We start from the raw sequence: 27874 nt of genomic DNA, 5'->3' as shown, positions 1-27874 counted from the left end.
GAGGGGAAACAGCTGTTTCACCGCAAGCTTTACAACGTATGGCATTACCCTGCATGCTGTTGCAATGCTAGAGGTATGTAGTAGTGGGTAGAAGGTGTTGAATTTAACTCCAACACCTTCCCTTCTGTTGCACACACAGGGGTTGGAATAGTAAATTAAACTATTCCAACTTCCAGAGCACACCCGACAGCAAGGGGTAAAGATTTGCATTACAATGGCATGCAGGGTAAAGGCATGCGTTGTAACATCATACAAGGCTGCCGTCATGATAGGATCTGTTGCATGGCTTGCAGCTGTTCCAATCCCTCCTTGAAATGATTCGTAAATGCCTATGACCTTTTTATGAAAAAAGACTGCTAATTCATGACATCTTTTCTTGGAGGAATATGTTGCCCTGAATTAAGGTTGTCAAAGATTTAACAACTTTGAAAAGTTCCAAAGGTGAATTTGCTACCTGGTTTAGCTTTGCCTCAAAACATTTTGCTTGGGCATTTTTGATTTCATTGTGGTAAAGCCTAATGGTTGACTTGTAATAAATTTTTAGAAGAGGATCATAATCTTTACTCCATTTTCTCTTCAACTTGTTCTCCCTTTTCCACCTTACCCAATCTCCCCAGCATTACTGACTTAATGTCAGCTACTCCTGTCAACAGACAGCGGATTCAGTTTGAGAGTACCTAGGAGGGCTCTCATCAGTTTATTCACTTAATTTGTGTGTAGGAAGCTGGCTATTTATGGTTTATATCAAAATAGGATATATTGTGCAAAGAGTCCAGGGGCTCCCTTATGAGTGGACAGGGGCTTGTCCTAGCAATCGAAAGGTGCTCTTCTTGGGGGGTAGTGTGGTCAAGCAGCCTCAGGCTTATCTTACAGGAGTGCAAGACATCTGCAAATACACACAATAGTCAACTGATACTCACGAATCAAGAAGGTGATCCACACAAATTTTTAAAAATAGCAAGTGTCTTTATATATTTTAGCCACCATAATCAATTAGTTCAGGTAAGTAAGTTTTTAAAGAAAAATACTGTGGAGTTCAAAAAGTCAGCACTTTGCAATTTTTGAGATCTGCAATGTTAACCTATGGAAGGAAAAAACATATGTGGTTTACCACTTCTTGTACATGACTTACGGGACCATGGTCTTGGGTCAATGGTGAGGTCAGGGGAAAGTTCAAGGAAGCACCAACAGGTCACCTCCAGCGGCACTAGGGTGGCCGGGTTCTAACAGCATTGGGTGCCCAGTGCAAACCAATATGGATCCGTCCGGTCACCAAGAGACTGAAGGGGGTTGGGCTCAGAGTTCAGTCCAGTGAAACCCATGAGTTGCTTTGGTTCTAGCGATGTTGAGGGATGTGGGGACACCTTTGGTCTTATTCTCTACGGGACAAGGTGTATTTGGGGTGTTGGTTTTCTCCATCTGGCAACACTTGCAGTTGAGGGGGCCTACACTCAGAGGCTGCAGGCGGCGTTGGGGAGTTCGTGAGGAGGCACTCCACGATGGACTCAGTACTTGTAGGGCTTGGGGACTATGCTGACAATGTTGACCCACTTCGGCATGGGCTGGAGGCTCATGTGAAGTGGTGTTTGGTGACATTGGGTTTTGGTGGTTTCGTAGTCCTCGCAGTTCTTCTCTTGTTGTATGCAGGATGCAGGGGACAGTTCTGCTGTCCCTCAGGAGGTCTTGGTTCCTGGGTGTGGTGCTGGCAGTTTCTCTCTGCTTTTGGGGACTCAGCAGCTGCAGGACAAGTTGACTTTTGGCGCAATTGGCAAAGTCAGCAGGCAGGCTAGCAAGGTTGGTGCCAAGTCACTTGCTAGGGGTTCTGTTCATGCTGAGTGACTCTTCATGTCCGTCTTCTTTCTTCAGGTAGGCAGGATCTGCTTTTCTGGTGCCACTGGCTCCCCTAAATACTGAATTTAGGGCCATTAGGGGAGAGTAGGGTAGTTGCCAATGGACTACTGATCCTTGGGGTCACTACACCCCTTATATGACCACTTCCTGTGGGAAGTGGGCATAACAATGTCCCAGAATTCCTAGGTTTGCCATCACAAAGATGGACACTTCTGAAATTTTGTGTCCACTTCAGATTAGGCCACCTTCAAGGTGGTACAAGCCAGGGGATGGCACACCTACCTGACTAGCTAATTTTCCCTCCTGCCTGTCCAGGGGCCAAAGGGCTCTGGACAAAAAAGGGGGTTGACTTCCTCTCCTGCGAGGGGAGCCACACTCGCATTTCAGAGGTGGTAGCTTCTATGAAGCTACCCTGCCTTGAAATGCTAATCAGGTCATCCTGGGGGAGGGGCTGTAAACATCCTTTCCTGAGAAGGCTTTGTTTCTGACCTCCTGAGAGCAAAGGCCCTCACTATTGGTGGTCAGATTCTCGTCTTTGGTGGTAAGCTGACAGAAACCAGTCAGCCAACACACCAGGGGCTGGTAGGTTTTCAGGCGGCATCTCTAAGATGCCCTCTGGGTGCATGTATTAATAAATCTGTTGTTCATTGGAGCCACGGGCAGGCAGTGTCTTGGGTGAGAGAGATGCTTTGACGAATGTTTGACTACAAGCACTCCTCCCATCCTGTGTTGAAGCTCATAGGACCCTAATTAGGCAACCTAAGTATAGTTTTTAAAAAGAATACAAAGTAGGTATTGGATGAATGAATTTTTGACAAAGATGCATATTAGCCTTTGACATTGACTAGGCCAACTACACAGGGGGTTGATTAGGATGGTGGGCAGATCGCCGCCGCCAGCCCGGCGGTTGCGATCAGCCCACCATCGCAACCTGATTTACCCCCTGCCATATTATAATGGCGGGGGTATCGCGGCGGACGCAAAGTGCGTCCGCCACTTTTCTGCCGGTCGGCAATCATTCCGATTGCCGGCCGGGCGGACTTGGGCCACAAAATGGTGGCAGTGCCTAGCAGGTACTGCCATCCATATTAGGATGTGTGGCATTCAAGGCCTTTCCATGGTGGGGAAGCCGCCATGGAATGGCTGGCGGGGATTTACTTTGGGGGGCCATTGCATGCCCCCAGGTGGGTGGGGGGCTGCACTTGGGGTGTACCTATGGTGCCCCCTACATTGCCATGCACAAGGTGGCAGGCACCGCGCGTGCATGCCACGTTGTGCATGGCAATGCACAACATGGCATTTCTCTATTGCAGTGGGTGCCAGCAGCACCCGTCGCAAAGTTGAAATGCCTGATGCGACTGCAACGGTGGTGGTCGCATCATGATTGGGGTAGCGGGACCGCCGCATGGCTGGTGGGCGGTCCAGTTACCGCTAGGGTGGCGGGCAGACTTAAGTCCGCCCGCCATCCTAATCACACCCTAAGTAACAGTCAGAGTGATAAAAGGGATTAAGATCCTAGGTCCTGAAGATGTGCTTAGTGGTAGGCTTCGAAACATGTAGACCCATGAGGAAACTGCCCATTATAGCACTTTTTCCTCCTTTTCCCCACTTTTGTTAATACCAGCTATAGGGAGTATTAAAGTTTAGTTTTCCACGCAGCCAGGTATTTTTTAACTCACTTAAGGCACACGATAAGCACTCCAAAGCCACGCAATCTAACAAGATGGATAACTATGCAATCAGGTGTGGACTGGCTTCTAAGGGCAGAGATCCGGTATGCAGACAGAATATCGAGTTGGAAATGTTGACCTGCACAAATATTGAATTGGAAATATCATGATACAGAAATATCGACAGCAAGAATATCGTGGTCAAAAATATCGACTTTGAGGTAAGAAATATTTTTTTTAAAAAGATCGAAGTCATTAATATCGTTTGCAAAAATATAGTTTTTTTAATTAGTGTTGTGTATTTTAGTATGTATTTTGAATATATATGTGATCTATTTTTTTTGTAAAAGTATTGTTTTTGTTTTATAATATATGTGTTAACTTTTTTGTAGTTATCAATATTATTTTAATTACATTTTGCGTTTTTTAGTTGTGTAGCGAGTTGTGGGTTTATAAGGGAATAGGGTGGGAAGTAATTTAATTATAATAAATTGATGATTATTTTTATTTAGTAATATTTATTTAATTTAGATTTTATAGTGTTAATTGTGATTTATTATTAGTTAATTATGAATTGGTTGTTATTTAATCTTAATTAATTGGTAATTAATGATGGTAATTATGTTAGATTTTTTATGAGCAGGTTGTGGAGTTTATAGGGGTAAAGGGTAGGAAGTAATTCAATTATCATAAATTAATGATTTTCTAAAATGTATTAATATTTATTTAATTTGAATTTTATAGTCCTAATTGTAGGAAGCAATTTATTATTAATTATTTATTAATTGGTTGTTAATTAATATTAATTAAAATTGGTAATTCATTAAGTTAATTGTGTCATTTTTTAGGAGCGGGTTGTGGGGTTTATAGGGGTAAAGGGTGGGAAGTAATTTATTTTTACTAAATTAATAATTATGTGTTAATTAATGCTAATTAATAAAAAACTAAATACGGCAATTGTGTAATTATTTTTAGGTGTGGGTAGTGGGGTTTATGGGGGTAGACGGTGGAAAGTAATTTATGGTTAATTCATTATTAATTCATTGATCATTAATATTAATTCATCAATCGATAATTAGGGTAATTGTTTTTTGTGTGAGTTTTGGTTTTATAGGGGTAATGTTTAGGGAGTGAAGGGATTTTTATTTGTGTTAATTTGTTTTTTAATTAATAATATTTCTTTAATTGATAGTTAATTATGTTAATTATGGAGGTACATTTGCTTAGAATTTAACTTTGTGTTGTGCGGTGTTCTTGGATAGGAAATAAAAAAGATTACATTTTTGTGATAATTAATGTTTTTGTTTATAAATAATTTCTAATCAAAAATAGTTATATGTTTGTAAATTATTTTTAAATGTATTTAATATAATATTTCTAGGTATTTTATTTCATTTTTCATTTTATTTTATTTTTTACTATTTTGTGTTGGTGATATTTTGTTTGTTTTTAATTTTGAACTGACTGGAGTGGGAATAATAATTTTTACCCCTCCGCTATCCAGCACCTGCCCTATTGTTGCACTGGAGTGAGAATAGTATTTCTTACCCCTCCATTAGCCAACACTTTCCCTAGTGTTGCAGTAACTGGAGTGAGAATAGTGTTTTCTACCCCTCTGCTATCCAACACTTTCCCTACTGTTGAGCTCACTGGAGTGGAAATAGTTATATTTACCCCTCCGCTTTCCAACACTTTCCCTACTGAAGCGGAAAATTTAAGTTTAAAGACTTTTAATTAGTTCAATGTTTTAATGTATAATATAATGTTGTTTTATTAGATTTTATGTTATTGATGTATGTATATACATATATTTATCGGTAAATTTTCATATACACAATTATAAAATAAATTAAAATTAATAGTTTATTAATTGTTTTAAAGTAAACATTTGTATATATTACATTTTATATAAGTATGTTTAAATGTTTTAAATTACATTTATTTGTTATATTTGTTAAAATGTAAATTAAATCTATTTTATTAATTAAAGTTAATTTTATTAATTAATATAGTTAATATTATTTTTTACACATATATATTAAAATCAATATTTTGTACAACTACATCAATATTCTTTTTTCAATATTTTTGTACTTACCATTATAAATATAGGATGTCGATATTTTTGCCATCGATATTTATAACTCGATATTTGTGTATGGCGATATTTTGGGGGTCTATATTCTATAAGTGAATTCAGAGATCCAATGAAGACTCTCAACAGTGCTGGGGGAAAACACTAGATCCCACACTCAATGAGTTGATGTCCACCATCAAAGACTAACTGACCACCTTGAAAACCAAGATTGATACGATGACTGTAGATATTACCATTCTCCATGCTGATGTGAAGAAAATCTCTGACAGTGTTCTCAAGACAGATATTATCCTGCTTGAACATGGTGACTTCATCCGGACCCTGCAGGGAGAGGTGCAGCGCCTCCAGAAGAGGACCCTCTACCTACCTCTCAGAGTCGAAGATGCAGAAGGAAAGCCCAGGTGTAACATTGAGAAACAGATGGGCATCCCAGAGAAGGCTGAGGCCACCACAGTGGAGAAGTTAGATGACAGCTTTGTGCTTAACACCATCCTTGCTCCCTATGGACTCCTCTCATTTCCTGAATGTATTGCAGTCCATTGTTCAGGCTCCCCATTGGACTCTCTTCCTCCATATGAGCTCATCTCTGAGTCTGCACCTTCTGTCTAAGATAGCTGATCTTCTTAACTCCTCTTTGCATGAGAGGCATCTTCCCAAAGCCTGGATGCACATCATGGTGGTCCCCATAAAAAAAACACTTAGACACATATAATTGGGCCAATTACAGACATATTTCTTTGCTGCCCATTTTCTCAAAAATCTTGCAGAAACAAGTTAACTCTCAAATTACTGCTTATGTGGAAGCCAAAAATGCCCTCCATCCCGCCACATCTCATTTCAGAGATGAGCACGGTACCGAATCTGCCCTTCTTGGGGTCACAGAACACCTACAGTGACTCCTGGATAAGGGTGGTACTGCTGCACTCATTCTGCTGGTTCTCAGCGCAGCCTTTGACACTGTATCCCATGATATTCTTACTATCAGATTGGCCAACTAGGCTTCCAAGGTTTGGCGCTCGACTGGCTTAAATCCTATCTGGCAGATCTAACTTTCCAGGTTTTTTCCTCCATTAGTCATCACTCACTGATGTCAGGAGTCCCTCAGGGTTCTGTCCTTAGCCCCATGCTTTTTAATATCTTTGTCCGCCCCATAGTGGACCTGGTGGAATGTTGTGGCCTGACCCTGTTCTCTTCTGCTGATGACACGCAAAATAATTTTCACTTTGTCTTCTAAACAGGAAACTAGCATGGAAGATCTCAAATCCTGCCTCGGTCGTGTTTCCTCCTGGATGAATTCCAACTCCCTGAAATTAAATGGCTTCAAGACAGAGGTAATGGTACTAGGCAGAGACCCCCAGCTTTGGGGTCCCCATAACTAGCCCGCTATTCTAGGAGCACTTCCTGACCTGTCCCCAAAGTGAAGAATCTGGGCTTCTGGCTTGATTCTACCTTGACCATGAAATTTCAGGCTATCAAGTTTGCCTCCTCCTGTTTTCCACCATGAAATCACTCAAAGAAATCCTATGGATAATACCTTTCTCTGCACAAACAACCATCATTCAGACCATGATATTATTGAGGCTGGACTATGGTAATATCTATGGGGGCTGCTAAGTCCATGATCAAACATCTGTGGGTGGTCCAAAACTCTGCGGTCAGGGTCTTATTTCAGCTTCTCAAATACTCCCCTATCTCTGATTTTCTCTGCAATCTCCACTGGCTCACAGTGGACAAGCGTATTAATTTCAAGGCTCTTTGCTTTATGTACAAAATCCATTCCAACACAAGACCATGGTTCTTGCAAAAACCAGTCACCTTGTACTGTCCTCCACGCTCCCCGAGCTCCTGCAACCGTTCCTTCTTCACAGTGCCCAGAGTCAAACACTTCCAGATGGGTGGCTGCTAGTTCTTTTTTCTGGGCCCTAAGTTGTGGACTTCTCAACCCCAATCACTTAGAGGCTGCACCTCCTTATCCACCTTCCTCAAGGAACTATAAACCTGGTTATTCTAGCACCCCTTTGAGGCTATGGAACATGCTCCTAAGAGCTGGGAAACCCTATGGGTAGCTACGCGTTATATAAGAATTCAACAATAATAATATTAATCGGGCCTCCTGACCTGTCACTTCATTTGTTTTGGAAAGAGCGCACCAAGTCTAGGGGACTCCTCCAAGGCACTGAGCCAGGCAATGGCCTCAAATTGAGTGGATCCTCAATTTTAGGGACCGTGATGCCATCCCAAGGGCAGCCCATCACCACAGTTCATTGCACTATGAAAACCACACAACAATAGCCATCCACATGATCTTTCCTACAAAGCTACGTGCCATGGCAGTGGGTCGCTCTTGGTTCTTTGGCATGCCGAAAGAGGCGAGGGAGAGGCTTGAAGGATCGAGAACAGGGGAGAACAAGACACATGGAGGGATATGCAGCACACCGGAAAAGATGCTCAAAGGGGAGAAGTCAGTAACTGGTGCAGGACCAGTAGACCAGAGCTCTGCACTGGAAGATGACAGAGGACTGCCATCTTCAAGTTAGGTTTTGGAGATCCTGGGTTCATGAGATAGCACATGAAACAGCCCACACATGAGTTGATTAGAGGCCAAGACAAAGTGAGGATTTAGAGGCCTATGGCCTAGGCAACACTCCACCGACCAGATGCTGGTAGGAGAATCTGGAACATTAGAGTTCATGGTATAATTGTTTACATGGGAATGGGGGAGTGACAGATGCCTCAAGAGTTAGGGAGGCGGGTAGTTTCACACATTTAGTTTGAGGTATCAGGTTAGGGGGAGCTCATGGAGGTAAATTTAACCCCGACACGACAAGGTACTTCAGGAAAATTTAAAATGGCACTTGGACTATACGAAACAAACAGAACACATGGCTTCCAGCACATCATCAAGGTGTAGAGAAGTAGGGCTCACCTTCATGACTTTGAATGTTGATGGGTTGGTTAAATAGCTGAAAAGATTCATATATTGTCCTGCTACAAGAAACTCTCCTAGTGGGATGCAACTGCAGGTTCCTGGACAAAGGCAGGTACAGAATCTTGGCAGGCCTGGAATATTGGCTCAGTGATCTCTCCTGATTATTTCATATATCAGGAGGAGTTTTGGGGTGCTGCCCGGTGCCTGGAAAGGTGAAACATTAGTGGTGGCCTTCTGGCATCTCCCACTTGGACTCCATAAACATATTCTGAGGGAGATGGAGGTCTGGCTGTTCGGCTATGACTAGGGTCAAAGGAGGGGACTCCAATCTAATGATGAAGGGAGACTGGGACAGGCTGGTAGGGGAGTGCAGGCGGAGGAGCAGACATATGATTGTCTACTTGATTGTTGGCTTGCAGGTCCATCAGGCCAATGAAGGCAATGGGCCTGACTGACCTGTAGAGGGAGACATCCCCAAAATAGACAGTACTCTTACATGACAGGTATGTCTAGATCAATGTCCCGGCTGGACTACCTGTTGATCCCATGAACACAGATAAGGGAAGTTCCAGGACCAGGAGATTCTTAGCCAGTACAATATCAGATCACCCCTTGTTGTATATGCGTATGGTGGGCTGAGTTCATGTGGGGAGCCTCAAGTTGAGAATAGATTCATGGCAATTATTGGCCTGGCACAGAAAACAATGCTTGGGCAAAGCAATGGAACAATACTTTAAGGAAAATGGCACATCAGTCCTTGTGTGATATTCATGAAGTAAATTCTTGTATTGCACTAAGCAAAATCCAGCTCGGATGGCCACCTCCTTTGGATACCAGCAGTCAGGGTCAGTATCTGGAAGGCAGACAAGGCAATGGCCAAGGGGCTCCTGATCTCACATGTAGCAAGGCAAGAAATACAATGCACCAAGGCAGTTGCTGAACTTGAGCACAAATTGTGAGCCAATCAGATACAGATGGCCTCACAAGTCCAGCCCAATTCTGACTTATCAGATTTCACTAGCAATGAAGGATTATAAGAAACTTGTTGAAGAGGAGGTGAGGGCACAATACAGAGCCAGGTAACATTGGCACTACAAAGTGGGAATCAAGATGGGGAAATTATTTGCCTGGTTTGCTCAAGGGTGGTCAGTGGACAGCCAGGATATAGAATGAGGAAGGGACGGTATTAGATATGGGGGATGAAATGACACAAACTTTGCAACACATCTGTTGGACCTCTACGGAACCAAGATGGGGGAAACAGTGGAGGGATACCAGGGGTTGCTTGGAGATATCCCAACCCCACTACTAGATGAAGATGTTAAAACAATGCCTGACGGCGAAATCGAAGAGGGTGAAATCAGAGAAGCCATCAGACAGTTGCAGGGTGGGCAGGTCCCGGGCCGTAATATGTTTCCACCTGAATTTTTCAAGTTGATGGCAGGAAAGGTTACTGGCCCAATTAAAGAAATGTTGTGGGTGTCATAAAGAGTTGGGTGCCTCCTGAGGGATCCTTGGACTGCTACAATTGTACTAATACACAAAACTGAAACGCGAGTAGAACAGTGCATCTTTTATAGGCCCACTGTCCTCCCCAATTTACCAGTGAAACGTCTGGCAAATGTTCTGGTATTCCACCTGTTATAAGTAACTGACAAGTTAATAGCCCCAACCAGTCAAGCTTCATGGCTCATAGATCCACAAACCACAACTTCAATAGGCTGTTTGGCTGTCCGGCTAGGAGTACGTCCTTAGGGTGTCCTGCTGTTCTCCTGGCCTTTGACACAGAGAAGGCATTTGATTTTTGGAGTGACCAACTTTATGGTGACACTGTTGAGTTTGGGGTTTGGGCCAGAATGTATGGCTTGAATCAGGTTCTTCTATGCTAAGCCCCATGCAAGGGTTAGGGTCAATTAGGTGCTGTCCAGGGAATTTGAGACGAAACTGGCGGATGAGGCAGGGATTCCCACTCTCTCCCCCATTGTTTGCACTGGCTCTTCAGCCACTGGTGAACTGGGTACATGTTGACACAACTTCGTTGACTACGGTGGGCCAGCGCTAAATGCAGATACTATACTCCAAGGACCATGGATATTCTGGGGATATTTGGGGACTTCTCAGTGGTATAAATCAACTGTGGCATGCAAGTGGCATTCCTGATTACTACGTGGTGTTCCAAAGTGGGATGGGAATGCCAGCCATAGTGGTATTGTTGGAGAAGTTCCTATATGTCTGCATATATGTCACACTGGAACGAGTTGAGTTCCAGTGATGGAACATAGCAAGGGTACTGTAAGACTACTTGGATGAAGGTCACTGGTGTAAACCTCAGACCTATTTTTATTTATTTACAGAGTTTTTTATAGCACAAACTCGACCCGAAGGTATCAGGTATCAGATCGCTTTACATAGCACCAGTTACATTACATGAGGACACATTCATTTTTATTAGGCACGGGGAGATTACGTGAATTGCCCAGAATCACAGGATGTTTAGCGTCATTGCCCAGAATCGAACCTGGATCCCCAAATTCGAGGTCGACCGCCCTAGCCTTTAGGCCATCTCCTCCTAGCTGATGAAATGTTCACCATCCATAAATGTATAAATATATATTACAAAATGCACTGTACAAAATAAAGGAGGAATAATTTAGGGCAGCAGACTCGGTGACAAGACTGGTACTTTGGGACAGGAGGGTCTTTAAAGAAGGATTTGTCGACTCTGACCAGGGAACCCTATGAAGGGGGGTATAGCGCTTCCACTTCTGAAACTGTTCTATTGGGTAGTCCAGATTCAAGTAGTGGATAATTGGGCCTTCACCACCCACCAGGAGTTGGCAAAACAGGCAGCTAGACAGAGTATGGGGGTGTGGGTCTACCCAGTTCAGCTTCACAGTACTGGCAGACTCAAGGGGGAACCTATGGTGGGGGTGGTTAAACTATGGTAATAAGCAACAATGACAATGGGATGGGGGAGTAGTGACACTGGAAACTCCTTCGTGATAATTGACTGTTTGGCTGTTACAGGTTCTGGAGGGCAGAAGGCAATAGAACATACTGGGAATTTCAAAAGTGAGGGACCAATGGGACTCTCGAGGGCCCTTCCCATTCTAAGAACTGCAGAAACAGTATGACCTATCTGACACACAGCACAACTTATATGCCCAGGTAAAACATTTTTCTTAGGGTCACAAGGGATAGGCTGCAGGAAGCTCCCAAGAAAGCACCATTAGAATATAGGATACTGGTGGTGCAGCTCCATAAACACACTATTTCCCATATTTAGAAAACATTTGTGAGGAATACTCTGCCCATCCTCAGCGCACTGAAGGACAGGTGGAAGCTAGTTTTAGGTACCCTGGATGACTTAGACAGGAGGGTGGGGAGTTGTGCTGGTATCCAAGGGAGATGGCCATCCGAGCTGGATTCTGCTTAGTGCAATACAAGATTTTACTTCATGAATATTACACAAGGACTAGATAGCAAAGCATGGAGAGAGCAGATACAGACCATTGCCCATTAATCTGTGGCCACCCAGGCACACTTCTCCACACCCTTTGGGAATGTCCCTACATACAGTCATTTTGGCCAAGAGTGTCTGTAGAATTTCCGCTGTAAAGAGAAGATCTGTCACTTGGGCCCCATGGGAATCCTTGGCGTTTGGGGGAACAGACCGTGCCAAAATCTACTTTATTTCGATGTAATATAACCCTCATGATGGGCAGGAGAGACACTATTAGGCTGCGGGCAGTTATAGAAACTGAGAGTCAAGCAACAGGCTAGAAAAGTGGACTGACGTATGCTGGCAGAGAAATCCACTGGGCACTGGGCTGCCACAGAAACGTTGATAGACTGTGGGGCCCCTGGAGGGAAATTCGAGAGATGGACTAATTTGCATCGGGGTAGGTGGCATGGAAGCTGGCAACTTGTGGCGGTGGGCTGAAATGATGGCCACTCTGACAAGGAAGAAAGTGTGATCTGCATAGGGTTCTGTCCAACGAAGAAGACTTCCTTTATTTTCCTATTTCTCAATAAAAAAATTGTGCTAAGTATAACCTCATGTTTTAGGGTTGCCCAGTTTACTGTTTTTTTTGCAATTGGCTTTTGAATGAAATTTAACCAAAAAGATTTCTAAGAAAAACAACGATGGCACAAGAGGCGTTGTTGAATAGTGTGGTGACACAACAATACTGAATCAAACAATATGGTTGTTGTATGTTGGTGCTGATCTATCAGTAATATTTCAAACGTGAAGAACATGTTGTTTGCATTTTATTGACAGTGTCAAAAAGTAGTCTAAATGTTTTGATACATATTTTTACCCTTGAAACCCCTTGTAGGATAAGGTTTAGAACAGAACTAATTTTCTCTATTCATTATTATAACAGGAGTGTTAGAAATTGGGTTTCTGGTTGGCAGAGGTGCCAAGAATACATCATCGTTGCTGAAGATGCAAGATGCAGTCGGAGCAATGCTTAAGTGTCGATACACACAGTGGACAAGATGCATCGGTTTTCTCCATGCAACTGTGGTGATGCATCGATTCCGAGTGTGTGGCGCTGGTACTTAATGCAATGAGCAGCTGCTACTCCCACATGTGCTGGTTCTGCCAACAGAAAGGAAAAATTGCACTGGTTCCGATGAGGATGCATGCGTTCTGGTTAAAGCAGAACTTTATACTCACTTGCAAGGACCCAGATCTGGGTTGACACCACTTACCAGGACAAGACTTGTTGCATGCAAAGTCCAGCTGCTGTAGCAGGATGAGTTGAAGTCTTGATGCCCCTGAGACTTAGCATGGAAGGCAAGCCAGTGACCCCTGTGGAGTCACTCTTGGTTCAGGTGATGAAGGTCCAATCCTTCTCAGCCAGCCTGGAGAACAGCAGGCGGCGGGGCAGCTCAGAAAGAATCCAGCAAAGCAGCAGTCCAGCACAATGGCAGTCCTTTCAGCAGCAAAGAAGTTATTCTTCCCAACAGAGTGGTCACAGGTCCAGAAGTGTTCTGGAGTCATGGTGTCAGAGATCCAGTACTCATACCCAGTTGTGCTGTTGAAGTGTGGAAGACTTCCAAGAAAACTTTGAAGGTGCTCCAAGGTCTGCCCTTCCCATCCCAGATGTATATTCAGAGAGAAGCATCAGCCATAGAATAGTTCCAGTAAAGAAAATGACAACTTTCTAAAAGTGACATTTTCAGACTTGCAACTTAAAATCCGACTTCACTATGAGTTGTGATTTTAAATTGTGAGGCCAGAGATATCAAACTTGAAAATTCTATCTTTTTACAATTGGGAATTATACTTAAAAGATCTAATAAGGTAATCCCAATGTTATCCTAAGGGAGAGATAGGCCTTGCAGTAGCGAAAAATGAATTTGGGAGTTTTTCACTACCAGGGCATGTACAACTGACTGACTGACTGACTGACTGAATATTTATAAAGCATACTATTGACGAGGCCTCTTGGAGCTGAGATGTGTGCAATCTGGGAGAAGCTAACAGATCTAGGGCTTGGTGAAGAGCCAAGTTTTTATCATTTTTCTAAATAGAGCCCTGATAGACTGTAGTCGCATCTGTGCAGGGAGCAAATTCCACAGTTTAGCCGCTTGGAATGAGAAACCCTTTCCTCCCCACCTGACTCTTTTTATCTTGGGTAGATGTACCAGTCCAGTGTTAGTGGACCTTAAGCAGCATAATGGCACATACCGGGGAAAAAGTAGTTGTATATCCGCCGCAACTACTCCATATAGAGCTTTATGCACTAGGCAGAGGGCCTTAAAATCCACTCGCCGTCAAACTGAACGCCAGTGCAGCTGCTTTATGCTGGCGGACGTAGGATGGTGTTTAGATAGATCAAGCAGTACCCGCGCGGGCGCATTCTGGAGTGACTGAAGTTTGGAAAACTGCCTTGCGCCTGCCCCCAGGTATAGAAAGTTGCAATAATCTACTCTCAACAGAACTAATGCTTCGACTACCATTTTCCTTAGTGAAAAAGGAATGGAAAGAACAATTTTACGCAAGACTTTCAGCGTAAAGAAGCAGGCCGAAGACACTTGATTTATTTGTGGGGCGAGCGTTGGATCTTTATCGAACAGAAAACTTAGATTCCTAGATTGGGACACAGGGACAGGGCACGTTCTGGCTTCAGGGGGCCACCATAGTGGACTCCAAACTGAAGGTTTCTGACCGAACTCTACAACCTAGTTTTTTTCCGTATTAAGGTTCAAGAAGTTAGTGTTCATCCAAGCCATCAGTGCCGAAAGGCAATTTCGGAACCGTTCCACCGTCATATCCACGCTTTGCGTAACTAACACCACTAACTGGGTGTCATCTGCGTACGATACAAGAATAAGACCGTGTTTTTTTATTAGTCTAGCTAGTGGGGTGACCTACAGATTAAACATATTTGGGTACAAGGCCGATCCCTGGGGAACTCCACGTGGGAGATGGAACTTTCCTGACTGAAGTCCATCCCAGTAAATTAGTTGTTCCCTGGATGCCAGGAATTATGTTAGTACGGTTAGAGCCTTATTCCTAATGCCAGCTGCCTTCAGCCTTTGCACCAATACCGCATGATTTACGGTGTTGAATGCTGCGGTTAGGTCAAGCAGTATAAGGGCGGCACTAACCCCTCCATCCATCACCTTGCGGATCTCTTCTGTCGCCATATTCAAGGCTGACTCAGTAGAGTGCCGAGATCTGAAGCCATGCTGGGTGGAGTCAAGGATGTTATTATGATCCAAATACTTCATCAGTTCTGAGTTCATGGCTGTCTTCAGGATCTTAGAGGGTTATGGGAGGCAGGATATTGGGCGATAGTTTTTGGACTCCAAGGGATCTAGTGTGTTTTTTTTTTTAGGATAGATCTGATGCAGGCATTTTTCCAAAGCAATGGAAAGACCCCTCAACTCATAATCTCATTTAGTAAGGGGGTCAGGGATGCACTGAACTCCTCTGGAGCCAAATGTAAAATGTACGGGGGCAAGGGTCAAAGGGGGACCAGGACTTGGTTTGTAACAACAGGTCTGCAACTGGTTCTTCCCCTAACATTAAGAACCATGGTAGACTGCACTGAGGTACAGTATCTTCCCGCCCCTCTATGCAGTTCTCCCCAGGAGCATATGCAGTGTTCAGGAGTTCATTGTAGACTATCTGTACTTTGTTTTTAAAGAAAACAGCCATTTTGTCCACAAAGTTTTGGTCAGGTGCAAACACAGTATCCCACGGGCACTTTTAAAAAGCAGTTACCGTTTTAAATAATTCCTTAGAGGAGTTAGTAGCCTCCTGAATTTGCATTGCACTCACTTTTCACAGGTGTGGCTGCCAGACATTAACCCACAACTAGAACGCTTGTCTTTTTCATTCATATTGTTAGACCTCTAAATGTCATGTATCTGTCAACCAATTGAAGCCAGCCCTGTGCAAGCATCTCATTATAGTGGTAGACCATCTCCTTCTCACGGCTATTGTCTTTAGGGCTCACTTACCATCCATTTGACTGACCAGAGCAGTTGTCCTTGTGTTGTGTAAGGTAACGCAAGGGCAACACAAAGACTTAAGTAATATTTACAAAGCTATGCAAGGTGGCATTGCTTTGTAAAGAACTCTAATGCAACACTGATGCTTGCAGTACGTTATGTTACATTTCCAGCTGGAAGGCAATCCATTGGTGGAGCATAGGTGTTCCCATGCATTCCCCAAGGATTTTGGCACATTCACAAATGTATTAAAGCTAGTCATTATCTTTCCCTAGGTGTGTTACAATCGTGCAGCTCACTGTTGTCTTCTCAAACTCACTCCAGTGATGTGTTATTAGATATGTGAAACCATGAAGTACAATGTCAAATTTGCGACAGTAGTGAAAGTTGTGTCATGCTAAATGACGAGACTTCATTAACCCACAACTAGAACGCTTGTCTTTTTCATTCATATTGTTAGACCTCTAAATGTCATGTATCTGTCAACCAATTGAAGCCAGCCCTGTGCAAGCATCTCATTATAGTGGTAGACCATCTCCTTCTCACGGCTATTGTCTTTAGGGCTCACTTACCATCCATTTGACTGACCAGAGCAGTTGTCCTTGTGTTGTGTAAGGTAACGCAAGGACAACACAAAGACTTAAGTAATATTTACAAAGCTATGCAAGGTGGCATTGCTTTGTAAAGAACTATAATGCAACACTGATGCTTGCAGTACGTTATGTTACATTTCCAGCTGGAAGGCAATCCATTGGTGGAGCATAGGTGTTCCCATGCATTCCCCAAGGATTTTGGCACATTCACAAATGTATTAAAGCTAGTCATTATCTTTCCCTAGGTGTGTTACAATCGTGCAGCTCACTGTTGTCTTCTCAAACTCACTCCAGTGATGTGTTATTAGATATGTGAAACCATGAAGTACAATGTCAAATTTGCAACAGTAGTGAAAGTTGTGTCATGCTAAATGACGAGACTTCATTAAAGTTGCAAGACCAGTACAAATGATGGTGTTTTGGATTGTGTTATATTTAATAATATCATATCAAATTTATATAGGACACATAACTGAATTTATCATCTCACAACACTTAAATAGTAGCTATTAGTACAATGGAATGTTAAGGGTTCGATTGAAAGCAACAAAATAGCTCAGTACCCGTAATTGCTTGTATAAACCCCCTATTCCAACTTTCTGATGCTTGTGTTTTGTCTCGGTCTTTACCCTTCCTTATTTCAGAACATTTTACCCTCAGTGGTTGGAATATTCTAATAGGATTATAGCCCTTCTACATAAGGTTATACCAGTTGTTAAAGGTCCTGTGGCTTGGGCCTATAACTCAGGGAGAGGGTCTGTAACAACCAATTTTGCCTTCAGTCGTAGGCTATGATGCTGTATTAAAATATTGAACTGATGTGGGTTTGATAAAAGACAAAGAATGACAGAGGGCTAAATTGTTAGCTGGTGTAAGCCATCTCTGTTGTCTTTTATTTTTTCTTTGTTCGTTCTCCATATATAATTTAGAATATTCCAGCAGCATTAAAAACGTTTAATCCCTAAATAATTCAAACTCATTTTACCACCTCCACCTTTGGCCACTTAGCCCAAAAAAGAGAAGGTGCATTAGGTTTTCTCTCCAAGTGTTTTTTTAATGTGAACTTATAATGTTGCAAATCCAATTTTAAACCTAAATATGTTCCACTATCATTAAGTGTGAACATCAAACTGTGTTCCTGTCCCTATGCACTCATTATTTACCATATAAAGAACTTTCAAATGTTTCCCTAACCTCACAAAAAACAAATAAAGGCATGTGTTCTATCTGATGAGTGGGAGGTATTTCACCAATAGGTCATTTATAGAACATGAACCATGGGATAGGGAGCAGGAAAGTCTTTGTTTGTTCCATGCATTTCTTACTTCAGTTCTTTTCATGTTCCACTGGATGGATCTGGCAGTGAAGTACAGCTCCTGCTCATTAGGCAAACTGGAGTCAAAAGTTCCCACCTTTACATAGCGCATATTGCCATCATCCTTCAACTGCCAGTTGATGATGTCGTAAGTGGCTGGAGGATCCCCGTTTTGGTCGAAGTACATCTCATCTCCAAGTTTGTTCTTAAATCGCACATTCTTTAGGTAATGGAGAAGCTGCAATAAGGAAACCACATGAGAAGTAGCAGAAATGAGACATGTTTATACTGATGTTCCTTAGGGTTGAATTTAGTGTATATTTATGTGGGATATTCTAAATCAGGAGACTAAATTTATGGAGTCATTTCTTCAGTGGCACATCTGCATTGGGGTTACTGCCATGGTAAAATGGAAGACAGCTACCTTTGCTGCATTTAGTGCAAGGCTCCTGATGCAGATTTTCCCTAATGTGGTCCACCACGTGAGGCTTGGCAACAGTGGCATAGCTAGATGTTGTGCCACCGGTGATGGTCCCTGCGTTTGTCGCTTGGAGGCCACATGTGAGAAGGGGTGGGTGCTGGTGATTCCTGTGATGGATGCAGGTATGAGAGGAAGAAGCCGCCACCCCCAAAACAAGGGCCGCCCGGGGGGGGGGGGTGGACCACTCCCCCTTGTTATGCCACTGCTTGGCAAACCAGAACTGGTGAAATAAATAACTACCCCTCAACACAACTCCCTGCCGATTGGCAGGGAAATGTAACTGCAACAAATGATGGACAGAATGCTGAATGATTCAAACATTCTCCCCCAGTCAAGAGATCTGGGTTTAATCCATCATTCTTTTGCCCACTACGCCACCCCAATTTGGACCCAGCCATATGCAAATCAGTCTCGCCCCTGTGCCTCATGAGAACAGTCCAGACTGAACTGCCAAGCCAGGTCCTACATTGACCAGAAAAAAGCGTCCTGGGACCGGTTTCAGGGTATGTCACCCTTCATCAGCCAGGCTAGCTTGAATCCAGTGGCACAGTGAGCAAGGGACAAACGTGGGCATACCCATCCCACCTAGGGCAAAAAGTGTAACTGCAACAAATGATGGATGGAATGCTGAATGATTCAAACATTCTCCTCCAGTAAAGAGATCTGGGTTAAATTCATCGTTCTTTTGCCCACTACACCACCCCAGTTTGGACCCAGTCATATGCAAATCAATCTTGACCCTGTGCCTCATAGGAACAGTCCAGACCAAACTGTCAGGCCAGGTCCTCCCTGGAACGGAAACAAGCATCCTGGGTCCAGTTTCAGGGTATGTCACCCTTCATCAGCCAGACTGGCTTGACTTCACTGGCACAGTTGAACAAGGGACCAACGTCTTGGTATACCCTTCCCACTTAGGGCGACATACGCAAAAGAAACAATTGATGGACGGAATGCTAGACTGGGGTGGCGTATTGGGCAAAAGAACAATTGATTTAACCCAGATCCTTGTGACTGGGGGTGAATGTTTGCATTGTCCAGCATTCCGTCCATCAATTGTTTCTTTTGCATATGTCACCCTAAGTGGGAAGGGTATACCCAGACGTGGGTTCCGTGTTCACCACACCACTGGATTGAAGCTAGCCTGGCTGATGAAGGGTGATACCCTGAAACCGGTCCCAGGATGCTTGTTTCCAGTCCAGGGAGGACCTGGCTTGGCAGTTCAGGCTGGACTGTTCCCACAAGAAACAGGGTCAAGACTGATTTGCATATGGCTTGGTCCAAACTGGGGTGGTGTGGGGAGCAAAAGAATGATGGATTTAACCCAGATACTTGTGACTGTGGGGTGAATCTTTGCATTGTCCAGCATTCCGTCCATCAATTGATTCTTTCGCATATGTCACCCTAAGTGAGAAGGGTATACCCAGACGTGGGTCCCGTGCTCACCACACCACTGGATTGAAGCTAGCCCGACTGATGAAGGGTGATGCCCTGAAACTGATCCCAGGATGCTTGTTTCCGGTCCAGGGAGGACCTGGCTTGGCAGTTCTGACTGGACTGTTCCCACGAGGAATAGGGTCAAGACTGATTTGCATATGGCTGGGTCCAAACTGGGGTGGTGTGGGGAGCAAAAGATGATGGATTTAACCCAGGTCCTTGTGACTAGGGTTGAATGTTTGCATTGTCCAGCATTCCGTCCATCAATTGTTTCTTTCGCAGATTTGGAGAGAAGGCACAACATGGTGACCCATCCAGCATTCGTTTTGGTGAAAGTGCTTCCTGTGCACTGTGAAAATAATCCCTGCTGAAGCAGCTGGGATCTCTAAATTGGGCAGGCAGTCCTGTGCTTGGAAGGCAAAAATAGGACCTCTCCTAAGTCAGCAGATCCTTTTGACCTCAAGAGCTGGAATGTGGAACCGAATGTAGCACTGGAAAGAAATGCTGAACCCAGCCCTGCTCCCTTTGTCTCCTTGCACAATCTCTCTCTTTCCATCCATCCATTCTCTCTTCTTCTCTCCTCTTATTCCTCTCCCTCTCTGAACACTTTCACTGTACCTTCCCCCTCCCTCTCACTCTTTCTAGAACCCTCACTGTGCCTGTTGCAATTAAACTCAGAGAGCCTGGGAAGGTGAGAGAGTGGCCCTGGACTTTCAAGATAGACCTCCAAGAACTCCAGCCCCCCAAGGAAATGCCCGGTGAAATAATAAAACTGTCCAGCTCTGTGGGCATCCTATCATCATATATTTCATCTCTAATGTGACCCAAAATTATGGCTGGGACTACAGTGTGCACAGATAGCTGAGATTTCCAATGACTCTGATGGGGCGTATAGTTATAAGTAAAATGATTGTGTTGCCCAGGGTTTTGCATGTGTTACAACACATGCCGGTGCATATACCAGAGGCCTGCTTCCGCAGGCTGTACAAATTACTCAGATTGCTATTCTGGGAACTGGGGAGAGCTGTTATTAAACTGATGGTATAATGTAACCGCTCAAGCATGCTCCTTCATTGTTGGGGAGGGATGGGGTGGGAGGTGAGGAGTAGTCATAATGTTGTACTACTGTTGAAAACAATAACATAAATATAAAAAATAAAAACTTTGTGATATATATAATAAATATATATATATATATATAAGTATATATATATATATTCACTGAAAAAATCATAGGTTTCTGGCACGTTATAGTTAGAAATTAGCATTTAGAAATCCTTTGAAATTCACTGAAAAAAACATAGGTTTCAGGGATGTTATAGTTAGTTGGACATTTCACTCATAGAAAACCATAGAAATTCCCCTGTTATAGTTAGTTGAGCTAACTATAACTCGCGCCCCCGCAATGCACTGCTGATAACGTCACATATTACATCATTCATTACATGGTCAGTGACATCACTGATGACATCACTGATGACATCTCAAATGACATCACTGATGACAACACTGATGACATCATCCAGTGAATGTGTGTTTCTATAAAATGTAAATATGTTTTATATATATATGCCAAGGTGTATTAAAGAATGAATGGGTGTATAAGAGTCAGGATGGATGATTAAGTATGTGTGTGACTGACTGTATAAGTGAGTGATTAATTGTGTCTTGCTTAATTCATGTGTGAGCGGCTGATATAGACATTCACACAGTTTAGGTTGTCAGTTGGTGTGTAGGCAGTTCCATGGTTTTGTTAGCAACTAAATGAGGATCTATATGAGCTATTGATTGCTTGTCTGAGTACCTGTATGGGTGCCTGCGTGTCTGTGTAGATGGGTGGGGGTGTGACTCTGTGCATAGATGTGTGAGTGGATAATTAACTGGGTATATGTGTTCAAGTTTGTATCTGTGAAGGGCTGTATGGCTTAGTGAGTGTGTGTATGAGTGTCTTGGTGAGTAAATGGATGCCTCAGAGGTACATGTGTGAGTAACTCCATATGTGAAAGGCAGTATGTATGATTGCTGGACTGTATACATGACTATATGTGAGAGTGAGTGAGTGAGTGTGAGAGTGCCTGTACGGATCAGTGTGTGCTTGTATTAGTTATTGTATTAGAGTGTAAGTATGTTAGTATATGTTTAAATAAGTGATGTGGTATGTGTATAACTCAACAGGTGAGTAAATGAAAGTGTGATTGATTATTTCCATTACTAACTAGGTGTGTGAATAACTCTATGAATAAAAGGCAGTGTGTGAGTGTCTGTATAGATATGTGACTGGATATGATAATGCGGTATTGATGGCTGACTGTATGTATGAGTGACTGTATGGGTGAATGAATAGATGTGTGTATAGACCTAGGAATTAGTGAGTGGATATGTACTAACTGGTATTGGTGTGTTCATGGTTTCGAACATTTTGTATTTTAGAGTGGGTGTATCAAGTGTTATATTAGGGTCTGATAAGGTGCATCAGATTTTGACTTGGATGATGTGATCAGTGATGTGATCAGTGATGTCATTTGAGATGTCAACAGTGATGTCATCAGTGATGTCACTGACCATGTCATGAATGATGTAATATGTGACGTCATCAGCAGTGCATTGCGGGGGCGCGAGTTATAGTTAGCTCAACTAACTATAACAGGGGAATTTCTATGGTTTTCTATGAGTGAAATGTCCAACTAACTATAACATCCCTGAAACCTATGTTTTTTTCAGTGAATTTCAACGTTTTTTTCAATGCTAATTTCGAACTATAATGTGCCTGAAACCTATGGTTTTTCAGTGAATTTCTAAGGTTTTTTAAATGCTAATTTCTAACTATAACATGCCTGAAACCTATGTTTTTTTCCGTGAATTTCTAAGGTTTTTTAAATGCTAATTTCTAACTATAACGTGCCTGAATCCTATGGTTTTTTCAGTGAATTTCAAAGGTTTTTTAAATGCTAATTTCTAATTATAATGTTCATTAAACCTATCTTTTTTTCTGTGTTTTTTAATTATCAACCCATTCTCAACTTGGTGAAAACTGCAAATCTCACCACTCTTCCATCGATACCTTATGCCAACAAAATCGCCACAAACGAGAGCCACAACTAACACTAATGAAATGAAAAGTAGGCATTCCCGTGCAAAGAAAACACGAAAACACCACTTCCCCATATTTTCAACGACCAGCCAAATCTGCAATGCGATCAAAAAAGCAGGCGATAAGACGAGTTAGCGGTAACAAATTAACATCAACCTTTAACTGGTGTAAGGAGGTCGACTATCTTCTCCGTGAATTGGATCCAACTCACAGCCACATCTAAAGACCAACACGTGATAGAGCTACTGATCATGCAGGTCCGACATGCAACAAGACCACAACACCCAGCGCCACCACCACCAGAACCTCCCCCCGCACCACCCCCCTACTACCACCAAGGCAGCGCTAAACAGGACAACGGACCTTCCCAAAACACCATGCCTCCCAGCCACACAATAGCTGAATGTTGGGAGATGTGGCAACCAACTATATATGAAGGAGGCAAGTCACCCTTCAACAATAAAGCACACAATGCCAAGTGTTACGCTGATGTGCTGCACAGACCTCACTATGCAAAGCACAAACCTCTCCATGTGGAGATATACTGTTGATACTTGTAGTGTAGTGCACAGTGGACACAACCATGTTACCTCAGGCAGTGGGGAAGACCTCGGTCATGTAGCTGTGTTGTCCCCCCCTGGAAGCGGAAGCAGAGTGGGCTGCTCCAACGTACGCCACTCCAGCGTAGCAGTATGAATAAATAGGCCAGGCCCTAGTTGTGGTTCACTTGAGGGAAGACCAACGAGTCTGTCACAGCGGCAGCCCTCACCCGCATGGTGCGCACACGCTGTGTGCTTCAGGTGCTACTAACTCACTGCCCCATAAATCATCGCCACGTAGCTGTGCGCCCATCCTGACCGCTGCGTCCACCCTACACTGGGGTTACACAGTTCACAATTCAAGATTAGTAGCGACGCAAATTGTGTAAGACACTACAATGGGTTAAGAAGACCACATGCTTCCAATCTGTGCAGCTCAAGTCAACGTCACCTGCCTGTGGGCCTTTGCTGACCGCTGCCTCCGGCCTACACTGTGGAAGACCGACGACACGTGGTGCCAACTAACCCTGTTCAACACAAGCCGATCCCACATGTGTAAGTGTGTCCTGAGTCCTGAATTGCAGCGACCACAGCACCAGGCTCCCTTCGATTAGTGAGGGGTATTTCCATATGGAAGGCTGGCGACACGTGGTGCCACTGAACCTGCACTACGCAGGCCGGTGGGGCCACCAACGTTTGCACATGGCTGTGGGCCCTTGCTCACCGCTACCTCTGGCCTACAGTGTGGAAGACCGGCAACAAATGGTGCCACTAACCGTCTTCAACACAAGCCGATCCCACATGTGGAACTCTGTCCTAAGTCCTGAATGGTAGTGACCCTAACTCAGTGAGACAACCACAGCACCAGACTCTCTTCGATCAGTGAGGCATATTTCCATATGCAACTGTGGTGACATGTGGTGCCAATAACTCTGTTCAACACAAGCAGATCCCACATGTGGAACTGTGTCCTGAGTCCTGAATGGCAGTGACCCCAAGTCCATGGCAGTGACCACAGCAGCATACTCCCTCAGATTAGTTAGGTATATTTCCATATGCAACGGCGGTAACACGTGGTGCCAATAACTCTGTTCAACACAAGCAGATCCCACATGTGTAACTGTGTCCTGAGTCCTGAATGGCAGTCACCCCAAGTCCGTGGCAGCGACCACAGCACCACACTCCCTTTGATCAGTGAGGGGTATTTCCAAATGCAACTACAGACTCCAGTAGGCAACTAACTATCACAGTCCTACACCCTACATATTTTCCTTTTAGTATCCTCGCTTCAAGAATTTTTTTTTTATATCAGTTATAGCTTTACTACAATGGCCAAATTGATCTTCAAATGCAAACTAACATGGAATAGCAGTCTACACTACAGGCAGTACAGCTCGCAATTCCAATTTTAAATGCTAATTTCTAACAAGATTGTACTCAGAAAATACAACACTTCGTCAATGTATTCTATACTTATTTCATCTTTTCATCATATGCCTACACTGCACTCAGTAGGGCTCTCAATGACAATTATTTCTTCATTCATTAACTACAGAGTCCACTCACCAAGCAACTATTACAGGCCTCAAATCTACATAATATCCTTTTAGTATCCCTTCATTTTTTTATATCAGTTATAGCTTTAGTACAATGACCAAATTCATTTTCAAGTACAATTGAACACTCAGCAGTCTACACTGCGGGCAGCAGACCTCACAATTTGAATTTTGGACACATGGTGCCAACTAACACTGTCCAACACAAGCCGATCCCACAGTGACCCCAAGTCCATGGCAGCGACCACAGCACCAGATTCCCTTCGATCAGTGAGGCATATTTCGATATGCAAGGCCGGCTACATGTAGTCCACTAACCCTCTTTAACACAAGCCAATCCCACATGTGTAACTGTGTCCTGAGTCCTGAATGGCAGTGACCCCAAGTCCATGGCAGCGACCACAGCAGCATACTCTTTGATCAGTTAGACATATTTCCATATGCAAGGCCGGCGACACGTAGTTCCACTAACCCTCTTTAACACAAGCCGATCCCACATGTGTAACTGTGTCCTGAGTCCTGAATGGCAGTCACCCCAAGTCCGTGGCCACAGCACCAGACTCCCTCTCATCAGTGAGGCATATTTCCATATGCAAGGACAACAGCACGTGGTGCCACTAACCCTGTTCAACACAAACCGATCCCACATGTTCAACTGTGTCCCGAGTCCTGAACGTCAGTGACCCGAACTTCGTAACAGCGACCACAGCACCACACTCCCTTCGATTAGTGAGGGGTATTTGCATATGGAAGGCCGGCGACAGGTGGTGCCACTGGACCTCCACTACGCAGGCCGGTGCGGCCGGCGTATGCATGTGGCTGTGGGCCCTTGCTCAGCGCTACCTCTGGCCTACACTACGGCCAGCAGGCCTCACAATTCAGATAGAGTCCGGATTCCACATGACGCAGTCCAGTAGCCAAGACACATTGCTCCCAGTGTGGCCCGTCCACACCAAGCATCATCACAGGCTCATACAGTCTCAATACTTCTGGTGCCACTAACCCTCTTTAACACAAGCCGATCCCACATATGTAACTGTGTCCTGAGTCCTGAATGGCAGTGACCCCAAGTCCGTGGCAGTGACCACAGCACCAGACTCCCTTCAGTCTTATTTGTTGTTCTTTTCTTTAAATAATTGTTTTATATGGTAATCTATACAAGACTAAGATTCTTCTTTGTCCAACCGCATAGGGACACTTCCAGGCCCAATGGGTTGTTGGGGGTATGATGGTAATGTGGGAAGAGGGTGCATTACCTGCTGATGTGCGGAGAGGCAGCATCAAAGGGGTATCTATCAGAGAAAGAACTCAGACATGTTTTCACAAATGCCTCGGACAAATGCCAGCTGACGGACTGTATCACAAAATGGTTTTTCAATGCTTATGTAGTGTGAGTTATAAACAGTTTGCACCCAGGCTCGCAGTGGGCCAGCTGTGGCCCGTCCGCTCGACTCACAGATGCAGTACTATGAGCCGTCCTCGTTTTTGTAGCTATCCCTGCCCTGCTCCGTCATTCGCCACGCCACGCCACTGCGATTACGTTCCGACGTTGACCCCACATAGCTACCTGTCGCAGGCGTACTCACTGTTGGTGTGCAGGTCAGTGGTCTAGTTCTCAACATCTCATGGCCACTCCCTCAGGGCAGGTTTGCACACACACCACACTCATCCGGCACATGTGTCACAGGCCATGTGACCATGCAAATATAATAGATCGACAACATCACATCCTTTATTGCCGTTGCTGACTAGATGGTGGACGCTCCACGTGTCTCAACCATAAAGAGTCTTTGAAAAGTTGCGCAGAAGGTTAGTCGCACCCTTATCTGTATAGCCATCAGGGGCCTACCACCACCTTGGCGCGGACTTCAGATGCACAGGATTAGTACCACCCAAACCTCATATGGCCATCAGGGGCCTACCACCACGTTCTACAGGCTTAGCGGCCCCAAAAGCTGATGTGGTCTCCGCCATTGATAAATCAGGACTCAGCGACATGTGTGAAATCTGCCGGAACGTGGAGAAGATGATGTGGTCTCTGCCATTCATGACTCAGGACTCAGCGACATCTGTGAGATCCGCGGAGAAGCTGATGTTATCTCCGCCATTCATGACTTAGGACTCAGCAACATATCTGGGATGCGCAGAGATTTGACGGGCACGTGGAGTGCCCACTGTTGCACACTCCGGTGGCACCAGGTATTTGCTCATGGATGCCCAGAAGTGACAGTGTCTCTCTCTCTCTCTCTCTCTCTCTCTCTTCCTTCTTTTCATTCTATCTCTCTAACTCTCTCTCTTCCTTCTCCCTTTCTCACTCCCTTTCTTTCTTTCCCTCTCTTTTTCTCTCTGGCTTTTTTTCCTTCTCTGTTTCTCTGTGCCTCTCTACTTTGATATGCCCAATACACACGTCCTTATTTTGTGCTTTATATTCCAGGCTCTGTCGTCGACATTTATGGTCCCCACAGGAGTGTTCCGCCTTCTTGTTTTCAATTATTTTTGTTACATTTTGTTTATTAGTTTATCATTAATATATATGTTAATAAAAAAATAAATTTTGCAAATAGTTTTTCGTTTATCGTTTATATATGTATTTATAAAAAAATAAAGTAAAAAAAAAAATTAATAACGTTTTTGGTTGTTCTCTTCACTGCTGTGTGACTCTTTCTTGTTCTTATTACTGTTATTTGATGGAGTCTACCATGGTGTTAAATTTTGGGGCACTTATCGTGGGAATACTGGTGATGTCTGCAGTTTACACCAACTTCTGAATAGTGTGTTAGATTTAGCTCTACTTTACTTCCATTAAAGTGCTGATAATGAAATGCAGCCTAGCCGTTCCCGTAC

At 43.8% G+C, this 27874-nt stretch overlaps 1 protein-coding gene across 1 annotated transcript in view; it reads right to left on the bottom strand.

The window, feature by feature from the left end:
- The window catches only part of LOC146782685 (extracellular calcium-sensing receptor-like), a 97563-nt gene that overhangs the window by 24675 nt on the left and 45014 nt on the right, over positions 1-27874 (bottom strand). Inside the window, exon 5 of the mRNA XM_085637179.1 lies at positions 17940-18167. Coding sequence (XP_085493305.1) covers positions 17940-18167 — 228 coding nt within the window. The remainder of the gene's footprint in view (positions 1-17939; positions 18168-27874) is intronic.

Source organism: Triturus cristatus, chromosome 12 (assembly GCF_964204655.1).
Source record: "Triturus cristatus chromosome 12, aTriCri1.1, whole genome shotgun sequence".
Classification (NCBI taxonomy): Eukaryota; Metazoa; Chordata; class Amphibia; order Caudata; family Salamandridae; genus Triturus; species Triturus cristatus.
Note: the sequence above shows the minus strand (reverse complement) of the source record. Positions and strands in the feature narration are given on the sequence as shown.